Source organism: Neomonachus schauinslandi, chromosome 5 (assembly GCF_002201575.2).
Source record: "Neomonachus schauinslandi chromosome 5, ASM220157v2, whole genome shotgun sequence".
In the NCBI taxonomy this organism is placed as follows: domain Eukaryota; kingdom Metazoa; phylum Chordata; class Mammalia; order Carnivora; family Phocidae; genus Neomonachus; species Neomonachus schauinslandi.
This window is the reverse complement of record NC_058407.1, coordinates 103,277,225-103,296,911: the sequence shown is the minus strand read 5'-3', so window position 1 is coordinate 103,296,911 and position 19,687 is coordinate 103,277,225. Positions and strand designations below refer to the sequence as shown.

At 38.3% G+C, this 19,687-nt stretch overlaps 1 protein-coding gene across 1 annotated transcript in view; it reads right to left on the bottom strand.

Annotated features, from left to right (window-relative positions):
• LOC110580898 (cat eye syndrome critical region protein 2) overlaps nt 1-19,687 on the bottom strand; it is a 172,537-nt gene that overhangs the window by 21,472 nt on the left and 131,378 nt on the right. The window contains 5 exon segments of the mRNA XM_021690584.2: nt 1,117-1,270; nt 9,267-9,350; nt 14,520-14,689; nt 15,843-15,892; nt 17,907-18,011. Coding sequence (XP_021546259.2) covers nt 1,117-1,270; nt 9,267-9,350; nt 14,520-14,689; nt 15,843-15,892; nt 17,907-18,011 — 563 coding nt within the window.

The following is a 19,687-nucleotide window of genomic DNA, read 5'->3' as shown; positions in this document are numbered from 1 at the left end:
CACTAAGTAAGGATTTTATAATGAAGAAGTGATCACAGTAGGAATGGGGTTAACCTATGAACAAACAGAAGGCACTACTACTTAGGAATGGGAGGGAAAAACGCACACAATAAGGCCAGAATCCTTTAAATTTTACAGCCAAAATTTATTTAAATTTTGCACTGAAACACTGCATTAAAAAGTCAAATCCAGGTTGTGCAGTTTTATTCAAAAATTTAAAAATTCACTAAATTTACCTGAAAGGAAGAAATACTAGTCTGTATTCAACTAAGCTGATGATTTGTTACCATATGATTTATCCGGTTTAGCTTATAAATACAACTGCTATCTCATACATCTAGGGACAATTATTATCTTTGTATTAACTGCAAATGAAAAAGAAATCTAAGACCAAAACCTAGACCCAAGTCTGAGAAAAAGGATTTGTCCTAATAAAATCAATGGTAGGGCGCCTGGGTGGCTCAGTTGGTTAAGCGACTGCCTTCGGCTCAGGTCATGATCCTGGAGTCCCTGGATCGAGTCCCGCATCGGGCTCCCTGCTCGGCAGGGAGTCTGCTTCGTCCTCTGACCCTATCCCCTCTCATGTGTTCTCTCTCTCTCATTCTCTCTCTCTCAAATAAATAAACAAAATCTTTAAAAAAAAATCAATGGTAACATCAAAAACTAATGATGTATTGTATGGTGATTAACATAACAATAAAAAATAAAAAAAATCAACGGTAGTAATCTAGATTTGTATAGTGCCATACTTGAAAAAAAAAAATCTTTAAGATTTTTCTTTACACATTTCAATTGTACTTAAATTTATTTCTATGAAACTTGTCATCAATACTTTAATATTTTTTTCTATTTTACATGAGGGATGTACGCAGATGAAGGCAATAAGTGGTAAGATTGAAAGGAACACCAAGAATAACAAATACAAGTGTGTAGAAGGAATGCACATGCAATGAGATTGGATCCAGAAGAATAAACAAGAAAAAGTGCAATTAACAAGACATTTAAATAGAAATTGTCGGAAGTAGCTTAGATCTAGGATAGAACCTAGTTTGATTTGGCTTTGGCCAGAGGAGGGCTATTCCCATACCACATGTACTGTGCAGAAAGCCCACATACCTTCCACTGCCTTGACCTTTTCCTCCAGCTCTCGTTTCCTCTCTTCCTTTAACATCTGCTCCTGCTCCTTCTTCTGCACTGCTAGAAGAATTTGACGTTCTTCCTCCTCCTCTTTGCGCTTCTGTTTTTCTATTCGGGTAAGCACAGGGGTCTCCTATAAAGAGCCAATTAAGTGTACAGAGTCAATATACAATAATGTAAGATCAGTTTTTTGCACCAAGATTCAATTTTTACTGAATTCAACCTATTCAATAAATAATATTAGATAGGGAATTTATATCATAACCACAAGTTAATTTTATCATCTATAAAATAAACATACGGAGATCTATAACTAACACTAAAACACAATGGCTACTTGAAATAAGGTAAAGTTTTGGTCCCAATGTTTACATAATTCGTAGTCTTTGGGAGATAATCCTGTATGTTGGACCAGAGAAGAGAAACTGAGGCAGTTCAGAGACACCACTCTTATAGATGTAATATCTAATAAAAGTGACATCTTAAAAAGTACTCTCATCTAAATAAACTTTAAAAAGAATGAAAGAACATAGGGTCACAATTTCAATGTGCAAGACTTTGAAACCCTTAACATTTATACTTTACAAAAAAAACAATGAATAAAATTGGGAGTTTGGTGGGGGGGGGGGGCCACCATTTTGCCTTAAGATACAGAAAAGAAAAAGGCAACTGCACAAAAACTCATAAAATTACTCAGACTGGAGAGCATTTTCCCTTGTTTTTCACACAAATGACATTAACATAAAGATTTCAGTTGGTCACTGGGAAACTGATTGCCTAAGAAATCTAACAAAAGATAAAGAAAAATAGGACGATTACCAAAATAATCTATTAAAAGTTTTACTCTGCATATTTTCCAATATAAATAGATCTGAGCCATTCTGTAAACCAGAATAGTGAAGCTAGGGCTGAAATTATTTATTTTCATTTCTTCCCTTGACTTCTGTGCTGATATGAAAGCTAGAACGTTTTAAAAAATTATTATTGAAGAAGTAGTAACTGTTGCCTGAAATAGAGAACATGCATAAGTTGCAGAGACAGAAAAATGAATCCGGTATTAACAAAGGGAGAATTCGGGGCGCCTGGGTGGCTCAGTCGTTAAGCGTCTGCCTTCGGCTCAGGTCATGATCCTGGGGTCCTGGGATCGAGCCCTGCATCGGGCTCCCTGCTCCGCGGGAAGCCTGCTTCTCCCTCTCCCACTCCCCCTGCTTATGTTCCCTTTCTCGCTGTGTCTCTCTCTGTCAAATAAATAAAATCTTTAAACACAAAAACAAAAACAAAGGGAGAATTCACAATACCCTAATAGAAAAGATAACATTAATTATCCCATTTTAGATAAACCTTAATCAGGAATGTGAAGCTTTTCTTCACAGATCTTTTTGGTAGGAAGAAGACCTGCTAGATAAATTTTCAAAGGTTTTATACCATGGAAATTACAAAAGTGGTCTTAAAGAGGAGAGAAGAGACTAACACAGACTGACATTTCCAAGTCATTTATAAGTCTTCACTGAACACGGAAACTGGTCTTTGGAACCCAGTTCAATTTCTCATTTGAGTCTGAATTTGGAAGTGGTCTTGCCTAGATAGTAGACCTTCCTAAAGTCACTTGACCTTTCAAATCCTACAAACTTGAGTTTAAAAGAGTCTGTTACTACAAGGTAAAAATCTGAAATGAGTAAGAACGGAGATGAAAATGAAAAAACAAAAAAAACCCAACAAAAACCAAAAAAAATCCCTAAACACCCAGATAAACCAAAAAACCCAAAAACCATCATCACACACCTAACACTGAAAAACTAAAGAAAGTTCCCTAAAATCTTTATCCTATAACCAGAGCAGGCAGTTTCGATATGCTAGATATTGTTTCTGAAATGGGGAGGCTACTGACATTAAGGAAAATTCTTCTGAAGAATGTATCTCTAGCTAGTGCCTCCTAAATGCTATTTAAGCATCTTCTCTCCATTACACAAGTACACCCACCCCACAAGTCCTTCATTATTCCAACTTTTTGGTAACACCTTTACCCAGCTCAAAAGTTATCAGGAACTTCGGTTGTTAAAACAAACCGAAACAAATTGCCTTTGCCCCTTTCAGTTATATAGTGACTCCAAGCAGGGGTAAGGGGAGGAGACAGAGGAAAGCTAAGCCCGGTCAAAGGAATTATTTCATCCCAATAAAATTGTAGTACTTTCTACATGTATGTCAGATGCAATGAAAAAAAGAGAGAAAAAACAGGTGTACAGGCCATAAGTTATTTACATATAAATAATAATAATAATAATGTATATTCTGCCCCTTCCTTCAAAGGACAGCAGGTGAGAACACGTGAAATATTCTTCTTTCAACCAGTACAAGGGGATATTAAATAGAGTCAGCATTTTAATAAGGACTAAAGAAATTCAAGCTAATGTGAATGGAAGTATTAAGTCACCAAAGAGTCATCTGTAAATAAACACGGGAGGTGTTTCATGTTTGAAGTCAATGGAAGCAGGGAAAGGAAAAAAAAAAAAAAAGATAAATAAATCTCAAGAATATCTATATAATTATTTTTGCAACAAGTATGACAATTTATATGTCTTACAAATCAATTAACAATAGGTAGTTCAGTCAGTTAAGTGTCCAACTCAATTTTGGCTTAGGTCATGATCTCAGGGTTGTACTCCTGCACTGGGCTCCCTGTGGAGTCCCCCCACCCATTTGCACAAGCTCCCTCTCTCAAAAAACCCCCAACACAAATCAGTTAACAATAGCCCCCCCCCAAAACAGATTGAACATGAATACAAAATTCCCGGGAGATAAAAACCACTGTCCATGATCAAAAAGAAATGTAAAATAGCCTTTTCACTTACAAAATGTGAAAGATAAGAAGTGATACATTTGTAAAGATGTGGTAAAATGAATGCTATCTGTTGCAGCACAGGTCTTCTGGAGGACAATTTGTATAATATATATTATACATATATTTTTATAAATATATTATTTGTCTTAATATATATATTAAGAACCCTAAACAGAGTAATTACACTTTTATGACTTTATTGTAAAAATGAGATAGGCAGGCAAAGATATTTCTTTAAGAAGGTTTGAGTCAACATTATTTAAAATGGTGAAAACTTATAGGAGCGCCTGGGTGGCTCCGTCCTTAGGCGTCTGCCTTCGGCTCAGGTCATGATCCTGGAGTCCCGGGATCGAGTCCTGCATCGGGCTCCCTGCTCGGCGGGGAGTCTGCTTCTCCCTCTGACCCTCCCCCCTCTCATGTGCTCTCTCTCTCATTCTCTTTCAAATAAATAAATAAAATCTTTTTAAAAAAATAAAATAAAATGGTGAAAACTTATAAATATACTAAAAATGTTTAATAATAGGTAAAATTATGTAGTCATCAGTATAAAATCAAGAGAAGTTATTTTAAGATTTATTTATTTTAGAAATAGGGAGAAAGGGGGAGAGAGTGTGAGGGTGCACAGGAGGAGGGGCAGATGGAGGAGGAGACAGAATCTCAAGCAGACTCCCAGCTGAGCCCTGAGCCTGACACAGGGCTTGATTTCAAGAACATGAGATCACAACCTGAGCAGAAACCAACCGAGCCACCAAGGTGCCCCAACAGAAGTTGTAGTTCTGAGGAATTTTTAATGAAATATGAAAATGCTCACAATGTTAAATGAAAAACACAGACGACAAAATAATATTCAATAAGATGCCAGTTTTGTAATAAATGCATAGAGAAAGGGCCTGAAGCAAATAGGTAAAAATGTAGGAGTGATGATTTGTGAACTGTGAGATTACTAGGTCTTCCACAGTATTCTAATATATTCCCTCAAGTTTTCTGTAAGAGCACATAAATTCTTTTGGACTTAGAACAACTCCTTCCCAAGTAAACTGGAGAAATGAACTATTAGGACATATTCTAAAATGATCTAGTTTTTATTAACTTTTTACTCCCTCTGCTATATGTTCCCTGTTAGAAGTCTAAAATATGTTAAAGTACCCAAAGGTTAGAACTTTTCAATTTTTAAGATGAGGTACTAAAAACTGATTATGAATAGTTTATTTTGGTAACAATGAAGCAGGAATCTTAAAGTTTAGGATAATTATAGATGGAAAAAATTGCTGTTAAATCAGAGGCCCTACATCATTTAAAAATATGTAAAACTTACTCTCATATAGTTTTTTGTTAAAACTCCAAGTGAAATTCACATAAAATTAACAATTTTGAAGCGTATAACTCAGTGGCATTTAGTACATTCACAGTGTTGTGTAAGCACCACCTACACTAGGTTGCAAAACATTTTTAGCACCCCAGAAGAACACAACGAATCCATTAACGAGCCAGTCCTTACTCCCCACTCCTCTAGCTCCTGGCAACCACGCATCTGCTCTCTGTGTGGATTTACTTGCTCTGGATATTTCACATAAATGGAGTCATGCAGCATCTATCTATTTAGTTGCTTTTTATCCCCAATACATTAACATTTATGCTAAGCACATAAGATACAATAACTAACTTAAATTTATGGCATCTTAAAAAACTTATCAATAGCAAAAAACCAATCTGATTTAAAAAATAGGCAGAGGACCAGAAAAGACATTTTTCCAAAGAAGACACACAGATGGTCAACAGGTACATGAAATGGTGCTCCCCATTTCTTATCATCAGGGAAATGCAAATCAAAACCACAGTGAGATGATATTGCTTCACACCTGTTAGATTGGCTATCATTAAAAAGACAAGAAGTAACAAGTGTTGGCAAGGATGTAGACAAAAGGAAAGCTTCATGCACTGTTGGTGGGAATGTAAATTGGTACGTGGTTCTCTTTCATCATGTGTTATAATTTCAGCAGTTCTTATCTGATGTGAATTCTCAACAATTATTATTTTATATAAATTGCATCATATACATCTAAAAAAAACGTCCAAGTGCATCAAGAATGTTTTAAAAGTTACTGTTATGATTTCCAGCAGTGTTAATGAACATACCACTAAAAGACAGGATTCACTGCCTGAAGACACTTTTGCTAGTGTTTTAAACTTTAATAGTTTAAAGAACAAGTACAACCAAATGAACAAAAACAAAACAAAAAACTGAAAAGATAAAAAAAAATTCTTACACCGTTTGGCACTGCAATGTTCTTTTTTTTCTTTAAAAGGGGTCAGTAAACCAGGTGGTATCTAAATCTTTTATAGATTAAGAAAGAGACGTGCTAGAATCAAGGAGGGATTTTAATGAGAAGCTAATTAGAAACACTACTTTGAAACCCTCTAAAGTATTATAAATAGAATCTGGTTGAAGCAGTGCCCAGGACTCCCCTTCCGTGCTCCCTCCTCACCCAGGGCAGGTTACCAGACACCGTGGCACCCTTGCCAACTTTAGTAGCACACTCGAGACTATACTACCACAAAGAGCTCCCTAGCAACAGCAATGTCCAGAGTCTACTGACAAAAATAACCAATGCAGCCCTAATCCCAAAGTTCAGAAAGACTACCTCCCTTTGCTCATATTTTCCCCAGGAGTCACAATTAAAAGACTTTTCGAGGCAAAAAGATTGGACTCCTGGGTGACCAATATAGGTCATACACCCTGCCTATAAGGCTTTTATCGCCTGAAGATTTTCTGCTGCTTAAACAAATGCACAAAACTCATGCCACATCTAAGTTTTCTCTAGGATAACTGGGTATTGGAGCAGATATTCAGGATCTCTGCAATACCATGGTTAGTTATACCTAAAACTAAAGACAGCAGAAAAAAAGAGAAACACTGCTAAGAATAACTGAAAGAAGAAATTTTAGTGTCTGCAGCTAAGCTTTTCTTACAGCCACGAAGAACCTTTTGGTCTGTATTCAGATTACTATGCAATCTGCAATGTACACTAGGGCATTCAGGACTCAGTCAAGGGCAATGAACAGAAAATAGGAAAGAGAACTTTAAAGGAGGTGTTAACTGTCAAGGTATTGAAGAAAAGTGGAGAGGACACAACAAAACAAAAGAAACTAGAAAACCATTTGAGAACTATGGCTGGATACCAATTACCAAAGGCCATTCCAAATCCAATGACTGCTATAGGAAACAAGAGACTGGGGAGACTGAAGCAGTCATTACAGAATTGTCAGTCCAAAGGTAATTAAGTGTTGGGCAATTTATCTAGTGGCAAGAACCCATCTATGAGCTAAAAAAGAGAAATAAAGGGTAAATGCAAATGTATTTAAGTAAATAAAAATTTATAAACTAACTTTTTGTTTTCTTTAGGCTCAAGGTAGAATATACTTAGTTAACGACAAGATCTGTGTAATAAACGACCATGTTGTCACTTCAGTTTAAGAGTCATGAAAACATCACCCTGAGGCACTAAGAAGGCGCCATACTTTCTAAGACCACTAAACTATGTAATATTCAATGAAACATAAGGCTAAAAGTAATTAAAAGGTTGAAAAGTACACAGGCCAGCACAGAGACTGGACTCGAGAGTGAGATTAGCAGCAACAAAGAAAAACCTCTAGCGAAGGAAGAGTGAGGAAATGGAGGGCTTAGACGGAGGGCCATGAGCATGAGGTGCCTCCTAGAAACTTCACAGAATGGGAAGAGGGATCTGGAGTTCGCACTTCACTAACACCGCCTCTCCCTTCTTCCTGGCTCCATCCTTCAGTTCCTTCTCCTACCTGACTTCTAGCATCCAATATGGCAACACCTGCAATCCTTAGGCCTCATTCCATTACCATCTTGCTAATTTTTAAATCTCAGTAAATATAAGTATCAATTCTGTCCCTTCCTCCAAGTGTGATGCTAAAGTCATTTAACTACTCTAGGTTACAAAATGAAAATACCCACACATAGTTGGCTCCTGGGTGCTGGAAAACCCTTTTTTTAATACATTAGTTGCTGACCCAAATATCTTGTCTTCATTAGATCTCCACTCCTACCTGATGCCCTATCTCCACCTTCAGAGGACAGAGGAACATGCAACATGAACTCCTAATATTTTCCTGCCCCCTCAAAAGTTTGTGTCTTTAACTTGAGAAATGGGAGCAACTCTATTCCCTGGCAAGACCCTGCTCTTAGGCACGTCATCTTATCAGACTCAGCTACATGCATTCCCTTTCTCATTCATGGACATCTTTCATGTCCATGCGACATCTCCAATTTTAAAAAAGGAAACTGCCACAAGCTCTCCTCAATCCTTTGTCCTCTTTACTTTTTCATGATTTGTTTTCTTTGTCCTATTTCTCAAAACCACAAGAGGATAATCCCTGAGAACTTTTATTCACTACTCATCCTCTTGCAACCTGACCCTGACACCAACCATTCTCTAATGACCTCTCCTGCCACACCCCACCCCCATCATCTCCTCCATTTTAGACCCACATTTCCAACAGCAGGGACTCCACTGCTCTTTCGTGCTGCAAGTATATTATCACTAAATGATTTCTTACTTTCCAGTTTTTCCTTAAAAATCATTTATCATGGTATAACCAGAGAGGTACCTTCTTAAAACAAAGATCTAATGACATAAACTCACTTACCACTACTGCCTGCCTATTGAAGATAAGCTTGATAGTCAGGGGGCTCCAAAATCTGATTGTTTTAGCATTTTCTTCCACTATATATTACAACGTATCTTATATGCCAGACACAAATCCAAATATAAACTGTTCTTTGACCACATGATATATCCACCCGCCTCTGTGCTTTGTTTATATTACTCTTGTATATTACTCTTCCACCACCAAAATCTTAGCTATCCTGCAAGGTTTGGGAGAAATATAGCTCTGCTTGTCCCAGCTCCCCTTTCTTTGCCCACCACTAATATCTTCCATCTTTGCACTCATGAACTTCTACTACATATATATCTATTATAGTATTTATCCTTCTCATTTCTATTAGATTTAATATGGACATTATTTATCATCCCAGGAGATTAACTGTAAGATCCAAAAGAGCACAGCCTCATTTCATACTTTTTAAATTGCTTCCCTTTCTAAAAATGCATCTTACATATAGGAATGCTCCATAAAGGTCTGGGATCTAAAAATTGAGGCAAAGTTAAATTAAAAAGTAGGAATAAAAGGAGTACCTGAAATAAAATGGAGCAATCCTTTTGAACACTGAAAATTCCTCTCTACTCTCACACACACTCACCTCTCGCTTGATGGATTTGACGGACAGGTGGTCAGACATCCACCTAGGTTGCAACTCTGCCTTTGTGCGCTGTGGACGCTTTCCCTATAGTTAGAAGTGAGGAAAAGAAAGGAAAAGACAGATTAGGGTGTTCTCAGCTACTGCTGCTGCTGCCAGAAGAAGAGTGGCCTTTAAGGCACACAGGTGATGGCTTTACCTAAGATGAGAGCCAAAGGCATCATTTGGACAGTCAGTAAAAATGACTATTCCACTCCAGAAGGTAACAAGCCAGTTTATTCTCTTAAAAAAATAAAACAAAAAAACTGATAGACACTAAGGGTCTCCTCTGTCAATCTTTAACACTGGCAGAAAACTTCTTTAACTGCTTAAACATTAAAAAAAATGTTTTGTTTCAAATTATTAAGGGAAAGCCATGTTTTACCTCCTTCCGCTGAAGGGAATGGCTCTGAATGAGGGCATTATGAGCAGCTGGAGGTAGAACTCCCCTTTACAAGGCAGTTCAGTGGCAGTAGTGAGAAGTGAGAGGAGCTGCCCAGGCTGAGAATCAAATAGCAAGACAGAAGTGGGGAAAAAGACTCAGTGACTAGAAATCAAGAGTGCTTGCCTGAGAAGATGAAGCCTTGAGAAAATTTAAGAGCTTGAAGGCAATCACTATAGGACATTTCAAGAAAGGAGTCTTGCAAATTATCTAAGACTAAGCAATTATTTAAGGTCAGCGTAAGATTTGGAATATTTGTGGAATAAGCCCCATAGCTTCACCACTGTAACCTATATTGAGGTGGTCAGCAAAGGCTTTGCAGTTCAGTAATTTTGTGGCTTCAATACCAGTATCTGCATCACCCAGGTTTGGTTTTGGCACCACTTAATCCAAAGTCTTCAGACTTGAAAAATCAATGAAGTAAAGGCACAAAGGACTGAAAAAAAAAAAATCAGACGACAGAATGGTGTGGTTTATACAACATGAAAATACTGCAAAGCAATTTTGGTAGATTTAAAGAGAAGCTTTAGAAAGCATTCATTTTAGGAGATTGACTAGGCCTCAATACAAATGCAAGGAATCCAACTGTCAACTTTGACAACACACACAACAGTGTCATGACCCTCTTTTTCACAAAAGCTACCACAGCAGTTTCCTCAAATATGCCTATGAGCAACTCCTTTATGAGCTTCAAGACCCCAAGAGGAAGAGCTCTTCAATTTTAAATAAATGTAAAAATTTACCATGGAACTCCCCAAGATATTGGGGCAGTTTACCATACTAGCAGCAACAAAGGCCAATACCAACTTGACCCTTGACCCCAAAGTTTGCCAAATCAGACAAAAATTACTAATGTGGAAGGTGGTATTCTTGATACAGAAGATGAATTTGTTCCCCTACAACTTTACTATATACTCTTGTATGAATTATCTGTCCTCTTAGTCAATTCGTTTGTTAAATATCTAATTAAGTTGTCTAAATATTACAGCTTGTAACATTAACAACAAATACTTTTACTAGCTTATATCCTCGTTCAAACCTTACCATAAAAGCTTAACTTTTATATGGTCAAAGCAGGTTTTCTCATTCTTTTATTATTTCAATGTTTAGGGGACTATCATTACCTCTCAAGATTTATCTTATCTGTTTTTTGTTTTTTTTTTTAAAGATTTTATTTATCTGACAGAGAGAGACACAGTGAGAGAGAGAATACAAGCAGGGGGAGTGGGAGAGGGAGAAGCAGGCTTCCCGCTGAGCAGGGAGCCCAATGCGGGGCTCGATCCCAGGACCCTGGGATCATGACCTGAGCCAACGACTGAGCCACCCAGTAGCCCCTATTTTATCTGTTTTAACTCTCTTTGGACTTGCATTTATTTTGGTGAGAAATGTGGATTTAGTTTTCTACCGAGGTTTCTAACCAATTATCTACAGCCATAAACAATGGGAAGGACCAAGTGCCTATTGGTAACTAAGTACTATGCCAGGTACACTGACATGGTTTCCTTTGTTTAATTCCCATAAAAACTTCTGTGAAGTTAGAGCTTTCATTTTACTAATAAAAAATTGAAATTTAGAGGGGCATCTGGGTGGCTCAGTTGGTTGAGCATCTGTCTTCTGAATATTCTAATATTTTGCCTCTTACTCTTTTTGGTTGCATATTTACACTGGATAAAACTTCCAAGACAATGTTATCAGTATCAGGAGCTTAGGTTTAACTATGATGGGTTATGAATGATTATTCTTTTGGCTTTTACTTGTTAGCATTAAGGACTTGACATTTATATTACATTATATTACATATTATGTAATTTATATTACATTACATATTATATATATATATTACATTATATTACATTTATATTACTGAATGAAGAGGGTATGTTTAATTATATGAGGAAGAGGAATCTAAGATATGTATATCTGAGTGAGCAAGGGGAGCTACCCATTTCTTTCTTCATTTTGGAAATGTTTGGAAGTTATCTTTTCTTGAAGGTTTAGAAAATTTACCTATGAATAAATCCAAATGATTCTGGAGCTCTTGATGGCATCCTTTTGTGACAATTCTTCCCCCCTACTTACTGGTCTGCTAAGATTTCTACTGCACAATTTAGATTATCTTACTTTTGTAATCAATACCCCATTTCATTGAGGTTTGCAAATTTAGAGCAATATACACCTTTAAAAATACCAAATCTGGGGCACCTGGGTGGCTCAGTTGGTTAAGCGACTGCCTTCGGCTCAGGTCATGATCCTGGAGTCCCAGGATCAAGTCCCGCATCGGGCTCCCTGCTCCGCAGGGAGTCTGCTTCTCCCTCTGACCCTCCCCCTCTCCTGCTCTCTATCTCTCATTCTCTCTGTCTCAAATAAATAAATAAAATCTTTAAAAAAAAAAAAAAAAATACCAAATCTGGGGCGTCTGGGTGGCTCAGTCGGTTAAGCATGTGCCTTCAGCTCAGGTCATGATCCCAGGGTCCTGGAATCGAGCCCCATGTTGGGCTCCCGGCTCAGCAGGGGAGTCTGCTTCTCCCTCTCCCTCTGCCCCTGCTCCTGTGCACACGCTCTCTCTCTTACCCTCTTAAATAACATCTTTTAAAAAACCAAATACCAGGGCGCCTGGGTGGCTCAGTTGGTTAAGCGACTGCCTTCGGCTCAGGTCATGATCCTGGAGTCCCGGGATCGAGTCCCACATCGGGCTCCCTGCTCAGCAGGGGGTCTGCTTCTCCCTCTGCCCTCTTCCCTCTCGTGCTCTCTGTCTCTCATTCTCTCTCTCTCAAATAAATAAATAAAATCTTTAAAAAAAAAAAAAACAAATACCAAATCTATTATTATTATCGTTCAGCTTATAATTTCATGTTCCTTCAGAATTATACTTAAGGGTTACCTTATTTTTAATTTTTTATTCTCTTGAAAAGAATCAACCCTTGAATTTTTTGCATTAAAACCATCAGTTTTGGGCGCCTGGGTGGCTCAGTTGGTTAAGCGACTGCCTTCGGCTCAGGTCATGATCCTGGAGTCCCTGGATCGAGTCCCGCATCGGGCTCCCTGCTCGGCAGGGAGTCTGCTTCTCCCTCTGGCCCTCCCCCTTCTCATGTGCTTTCTCTCATTCTCTCTCTCTCAAATAAATAAATAAAATCTTAAAAAAAAAAAAAAAAAAAACCATCAGTTTTTTGCTTATAAGACTTTCTTCCCCCTTAGTTTACCTATTCAAAAAAATCTTAGGTTGAATACTGCAGTAAAAAAGCAGAGGCACCTGGGTGGCTCAGTTAAGTGTCCAACTCCTGATTTCAGCTCAGGTCATGACCTCAGGGTCCTGGGATGGAGCCCTACACATCGGGCTCCGAACTCAGTGGGAAGCCTGCTTGGGATTCTCTCTCCCAGTCCCTCTGCCACCCTCTCCACTTGCGCACAGTCTCTCTCACTAAAATAAATAAATCTTTAAAAAAAAAGAAGGGAAGAAATTATAAAAGAAGGTTTAAGCAGATTTGGCATATACCTTATAGATGACTTAATGTGCCATATTAGTGGTATTGATAAAGTCATATACCATGTTACGCATGTAAAGTTATAAAAACCACCTCAACATAATACTTTAAGAAAATCAGATTATGTGCTTCGATTCCTGGAAAAACTGGCATGGTGGGTTGCAGATCACAAAAACTTGTGTAATTTTAGTATATGGAATTAAGTATGGTAATGGGGAAATGCAGGGTTTTTTTGCTCATCCATGAAAATGTAATTCTTGAAGCACTATTTATAAGATCCTACTATTAGAGCATGGGGACTTTCTACAATTATCCTTTCAAAGCATCAACCTATTTAAAAGTTATAAATATCATTGGATTCACAACAAATTAATATATCTCTTATTTTGTTTTTCCCTGGGGGTACTGCAGCAATTAATTTATACTTTCTCTACTTTCTCTACGTAGATTTCATTGGCAGGTGGTCAAATTTGTCTGTTTCTACTAACATGTGCATCAAAAGTATTAGAATTATTGAAATGAAATAAGCAAAGTGAATTATTATTGAGCATCCACCATAGAAAAGGCATTACATTAGGTGCTGTGGGGTTTCAAACAGTAAGACATGGTGCCTAATCCAAAAAGGCTTAAACAAATCAAAATGGAATTAAGTAATGAGAAAACATGTTAGGGAAGAAAATCTTAAAACTGGGAGAAACAAGGGACAGCTTATGGAGAGTAGTATTCAAATGGGTAGAGAAGTAGAGGGGGAAAGATACTCGAAGAAGGCACACACGAGGCTGTATACTGGGTGAAAATATAGAACATGTGGTTTATGAAACTATCAGGTGCTGAAGCTGGAGAAAGCAGCACACACAGCTTACATGTGGAGCTGGGCAGAGCTAGCATTGCAAGTACAGAGACAAATACTCTTCAGAGCTTGCTGCTTAGTGGGAGAGAGGATTCTTTTACCCGCCCCCAAAAAGCAGCATATATAGAGAAGTATGCACAGGCTGATAGGAGACATACTTGGGGGCTCTGGGAACATTTCCTGGGGAATGCTATGGGAGAAGGAAAGCTGGTTCCAGACTGTGAAAAGCCATTCTAAGTACTAGGGAGTGGGGGGCACGGAGGACTTCGTGGGGTAAGGAGAATATCCACAGTGAAGGAGAGTGGGTGGCATAAGGTCCCATTTTAACACTCCAGTTGAGAGTGAAGGCTTGTACCACTTCCAGGAGACCATGGAAATACACCCAAAAACTCTATGAATCATCCTTAAATAATGCAGAGGGGAGGAATCATCCATTTGCATACCTTCTGGGCAATCATGTTGCAGATCTCGGGCAGGAAGTCCTCACTGAGGAGCTTATAGAGCTGCCGTTCTCGAAGGGAGGTCCTCTCCCGAAAACTCTCAGTGACCTGTCTCCATTCTTCTTCTGTTTGGCACAGGAGCCACCAAGTGCCTTGACCTGGCCCTTGGGACTCTAATAACGAAAAGGATGAGTTAATTAGATAGATCCCACTAGGACCTTTTTTTGTATTTATCCTCAATTTCTACCCTAGGTCATGATGAAAACCATGGAATCAAAAAAAAAAAAGGATTTTAGGGGTGCCTGGGTGGCTCAGTCGTTGGGTGTCTGCCTTTGGCTCAGGGGTCATGATCCCAGGGTCCTGGGATCGAGCCTCGCCATGGGGTTTCCCGCTCTGTGGGAGGCCTGATTCTCCACCTCCCACTCCTCCCGCCTGGGTTCCCTCTCTTGCTGTGTCTCTGTCAGATAAATAAATCTTTTTCTTAAAAAAAAAAAAAAAAAAGGATTTTAAAGTTGATAATATATAATTTTGATTTTCTATTACTAATACCATTTACACCTAAAAATTAAGAATGCCTAAGAGCAATACAAATCTAACTATTGTGACCTTTGTAATTACAGACTTTAATATCCTAGAAATGCTTAAATACACTTATTTTTATTCAAATGGTTTTGATTTGAGCTTCTGCAGAGTATTCCTTATCTCATTTATGTTGACATACTGTAAAGTGATACTACCCCCTCTGCCAGTTTTATGCAATTTGGATTAAAGAACTGAAATCTAGGTTAGGAAACCAATACACTCCCTTACACAGCATTTTACATTAAGAAGATAGCTCTTTGAGAAGCTGCTCATTCATCCAAGTGTTTGGTGCCCATCCTACTGTGCCATGGTTAGAGGGCACAAGGTAGGATCTCCAGTTATCAATGAGATGGAGAAATGGGTACAGATGAAGTGTGACAAAGAGAGAACTGAAGAAGGGCACCGAGGCTAACGAGGTTATATTGTATTCATTTTTTTTTTTTTTTTAACATTTTATTTATTTATTTGTCAGAGAAAGAGAGAGTGTGAGCACAAGCAAGGGGATTGGCAGGCAGAGGGAGAAGCAGGCTTCCTGCGGAGGAGGGAGCCCAACGTGGGACTCGATCCCAGGACCCTGAGATCATGACCTGAGCCAAAGGCAGACGCTTAACAACTGAGCCACCCAGGTGCCCTATATTGCATTCATCTTAACTGCTCTGCAGGACTCTGAAAAGTGAGTTGCCATCATAATATAAATCAATCATGTTTACTTAATCTTTTCCAAACTCCAACAAAAGTCATTACCATTTCTTGTCTGTGGTTCAGATGCCAAGGAGTTTTCTTCCTGCTTTTCACTGAAAGACAGGAGAAGGAGGCACCAATTAAAACAAAGACATGTCCAAAATTGTTCTGTGCTTCCCCCAAAAGTTAGACCAAATTAATGTAATACAAGGAGTGTGTTTGTTTCAAGGGGACAAAGTTACTCTACTGAGTAAAGGAAGACCAGAATGTAGGTGTGTTGGTACAGAAGGGGAAATATGATAATATAGGAACCCAATGTAATGGTAACATCCTATATAACAGGAAAATACTAGGTTTTAAAACAGCTTTTTAGAAATCAAACAGAGGAGTTAAGTGTTAACAGTTAAATACCGACCCCCCCCCCCAAACTAAAGGGATTCTATATAGGGATGTCCTCCTCCCTGATCAGGGCTATACTGAAGCGAAGGCATATTTAATTTAACCTCCTCTAAGGCAGTGGTTAAGAACACAGGCTCTAATGTCAGCCTTGGCTTGCCTCTTACCATGTGACCTTGGAAAGTTAATGAAATTTCCTGTAAAATGGGCTATAAATAATGCCTACCTCACAGGGATGCTGAAGATTAAATTATAAATTACGAAAGTGTTGAGTACAACAGTGTTAAGTATCACTGTTGTCTGTATCTCTGAATCATGTAGGTCATTCTCTGCGGACTTCTGTCTGTTCTCAATTATCTATAGCAGTACTGTTCCGTAGAACGTTCTGTGAGAATGAAAATGTCCTGTACTGTCGCCGTACAACATGGCAGCCACGAGCCACTTGTCGCTACTAAGTACTTGAAGTAAGGTTGGTATGACTGAGGAACTGAATTTTAAGTTTTATTTAATTAAAAAATACATAAATACTGTACTGGATACAGAGCTCTACAGGATAAAATCACCAGTAGAGGGTAGTACAAGTCCACATATGCTTAAAATGATTCTATATTCCCAATGCTGAGGCACCTTAATTGTTAGTACTTAACAGGGAAATGGAGACAGGTAAACCTAAAACAGCTTTCTGAATCTATAAGAAAAATGTAGATTGCTAACAAAATCCTGCAACAGATGTCATGTGTACAGAACATGATTACAGGACATTTCTCACAAAATGGATAGTAGGAAAGCTATACTCTGTAGTCAAATTTCTGGAAAGTTAAGTGAAACACTGAGTCTTAGGTTAAAAAAAAAATAAAATCCTGACTAATTTATTTATAATCTGATTCCTAGAAACCAATACTTCTTAGTAGTTAATAAGCAACAAGAAGAAATCTGGCCTACCTCAAGCATTTAGATTTAGTAGTTCTACAATTTAGAGGGAAGAAGTGGTTTGTTCTCTGTTACTAGAAATATTAAGAATATGACCTAACTTCCAGGAAGTGTATTTACACAGTATATGCCAGATTTTCAAAATTCTTGTATTAAGATTCACGTGGTAGAATTTCCTAAAAGATCATGCATTATGTATAAAATAAAATTTCCCAAATATAATAGAATCTTTTTCCTTGCTAAAGTTAAATATAAAATAGAGTATAAAACTGTTTAAGATCTTACCTGTTCTTTATTGTAGGAAATTGTATTCTAAATTCTAAATACAATAAAGCATATCTGCTACTAAAATCTGCTTATAGGGAAAGAATTAATTCCTAAAATTATATGTGATATATAATCCTATTAAAATGCTGATTATTAGGGTTAATCAGGATTAACTTGCTCTACACTCCTATGAAGAAAATGTGTGGTATAAACATATTGAGCACTTTGTGTGGGTCATAACAGTTTTCAGTCTGTTACACTATCACATTCATTATCCTGTTCAACCTAATCCTTATTATTATTGGTATGCTTATTGTCTAATAAAAGAATAGGCTTAGAGAGGGTAGGTCATGCAGATAGGACTTCCCTAGCACATTTGGTAATTTCATGAGGATTGAGACCCAAGTCTCTATAATCTAAGTCCCATATCCTTCCCATGGCACAAGCAGGGATGAAAGTACAAGTGAAATTAAATTAAGGTCCCTTCTAAGCATGCGGGTTTATGACTGGCACAGACCAACACGAATGTCTTACCTCACTATAATCTCCTCCTGTACTTTCTTCCGTTTTGGGGGTCTTCCTCTTCTTTTTCCTGTTTTCCCAGGAACAGCGGAGACATTTTTTTGTCCTTCACTCTCCCTAAGAAATAGTATATTAAATCAAAATGTTCTGTAACAGAATTGATGTGTTACATATGCTTTTTAAATTAATAACTACAGTTTTTCTGGTCATGAGTTCACGAAAAAGGATTAAATGCAGTGGTCACAGGGAAAGAGCAGGATGACTCCCTGTCTTCCCTTATTAGCATGGGCAACCAAGGAAAACTTACACTTTACAGTGTTAAAATCTGAGTATGGACTAACACTTCCCTAATAGTTAACAGTGCTCCCAGCAATAATGAAGCCTAAATAAAATAAGATGGCAGCATCATCCTGGGACAGCATGGAAACAAGGTCTCCTCCTCAGGAAGGTGCCCATTTCGGGCCTTCTTTAAGGTCCTTCTGGTCCTATACTGATGCAGCAGATCATTAATTCTAGTAGAAAAAAGGAGTCCTCAAGAACTGATTACAAAAGAACAAGTGCCGCCGGGAGTGACTGCACTGCTGGCGACATGCTGTACACAGTGGTCCGTGGTAAGGGCAGAATGACTCCCCAGGCACCTCAAATCAAGCACCTCATCTCCAAGCAACAGATCTTTCACCACTCTGATAGCAGAGGCTGTATTATGAATTCTTTTTTATTTTTGTATGAAATAACTCCTGGCCAACTCTTGACAGGCATGCTGTTATACCTAATTCCTTCGTAAGAAAAAAAATTTGTGCTGCAAAATTGTGATGTATATTTAAAATTTTTTAAAGGTTTTATTTATTTATTTGAGAGAGAAAGAGACTGAGAGAGAAACTAAGAGAACGAGTGGGAGGAGGGGTAGAGGGAGAAGCAACTCCCTGCAGAGCATGGAGCCTGATGTGAGACTTGATCCCAAGACCCTGGGATCATGACTTGAGCCAAAGGCAGATGCTTAAGCAACTGAGCCACCCAGGCGCCCTCTGATGTATTTTTGTTGTTGTTGTTGGCATAAGATTTTTCTATATTTCTTTTTTTAAAATTTTATTATGTTATGTTATCACCATACATTACATCATTAGTTTCTGATGTCGTGTTCCACGATTCATTGTTTGCATATAACACCCAGTGCTCCATTCAATACGTGCCCTCTTTTTTTTTTTTTTTTTTTTAGGATTTTATTTATTTATTTGACAGAGAGAGACACAGCAAGAAAGGGAACACAAGCGGGGGAGTGGGAGAGGAAGAAACAGGCTTCCCCGCAGAGCAGGGAGCCTGATGTGGGCCTCGATCCCAAGACCCTGGGATCATGACATGAGCCAAAGGCAGATGCTTAACCGACTGAGCCACCCAGGCGCCCAATACATGCCCTCTTTAATACCCATCACCAGGCTAACCCACCCCCCCTCCCCTCTAGAACCCTCAGTTTGTTTCTCAGAGTCCATAGTCTCTCATGGTTCGTCTTCCCCTCCGATATCCCCCCCCTTCATTTTTCCCTTCCTACTATCTTCTTCTTCTTCTTTTTTTAACATATAATGTATTATTTGTTTCAGAGATACAGGTCTGTGATTTAACAGTCTTACATAATTCACAGCACTCACCATAGCACATACCCTCCCCAATGTCTATCACCCAACCACCCCATCCCTCCCACCCCCCACCACTCCAGCAACCCTCAGTTTGTTTCCTGAGATTAAGAATTCCTCATATAAGTGAGATCATATGATACATGTCTTTTTCTGATTGACTTA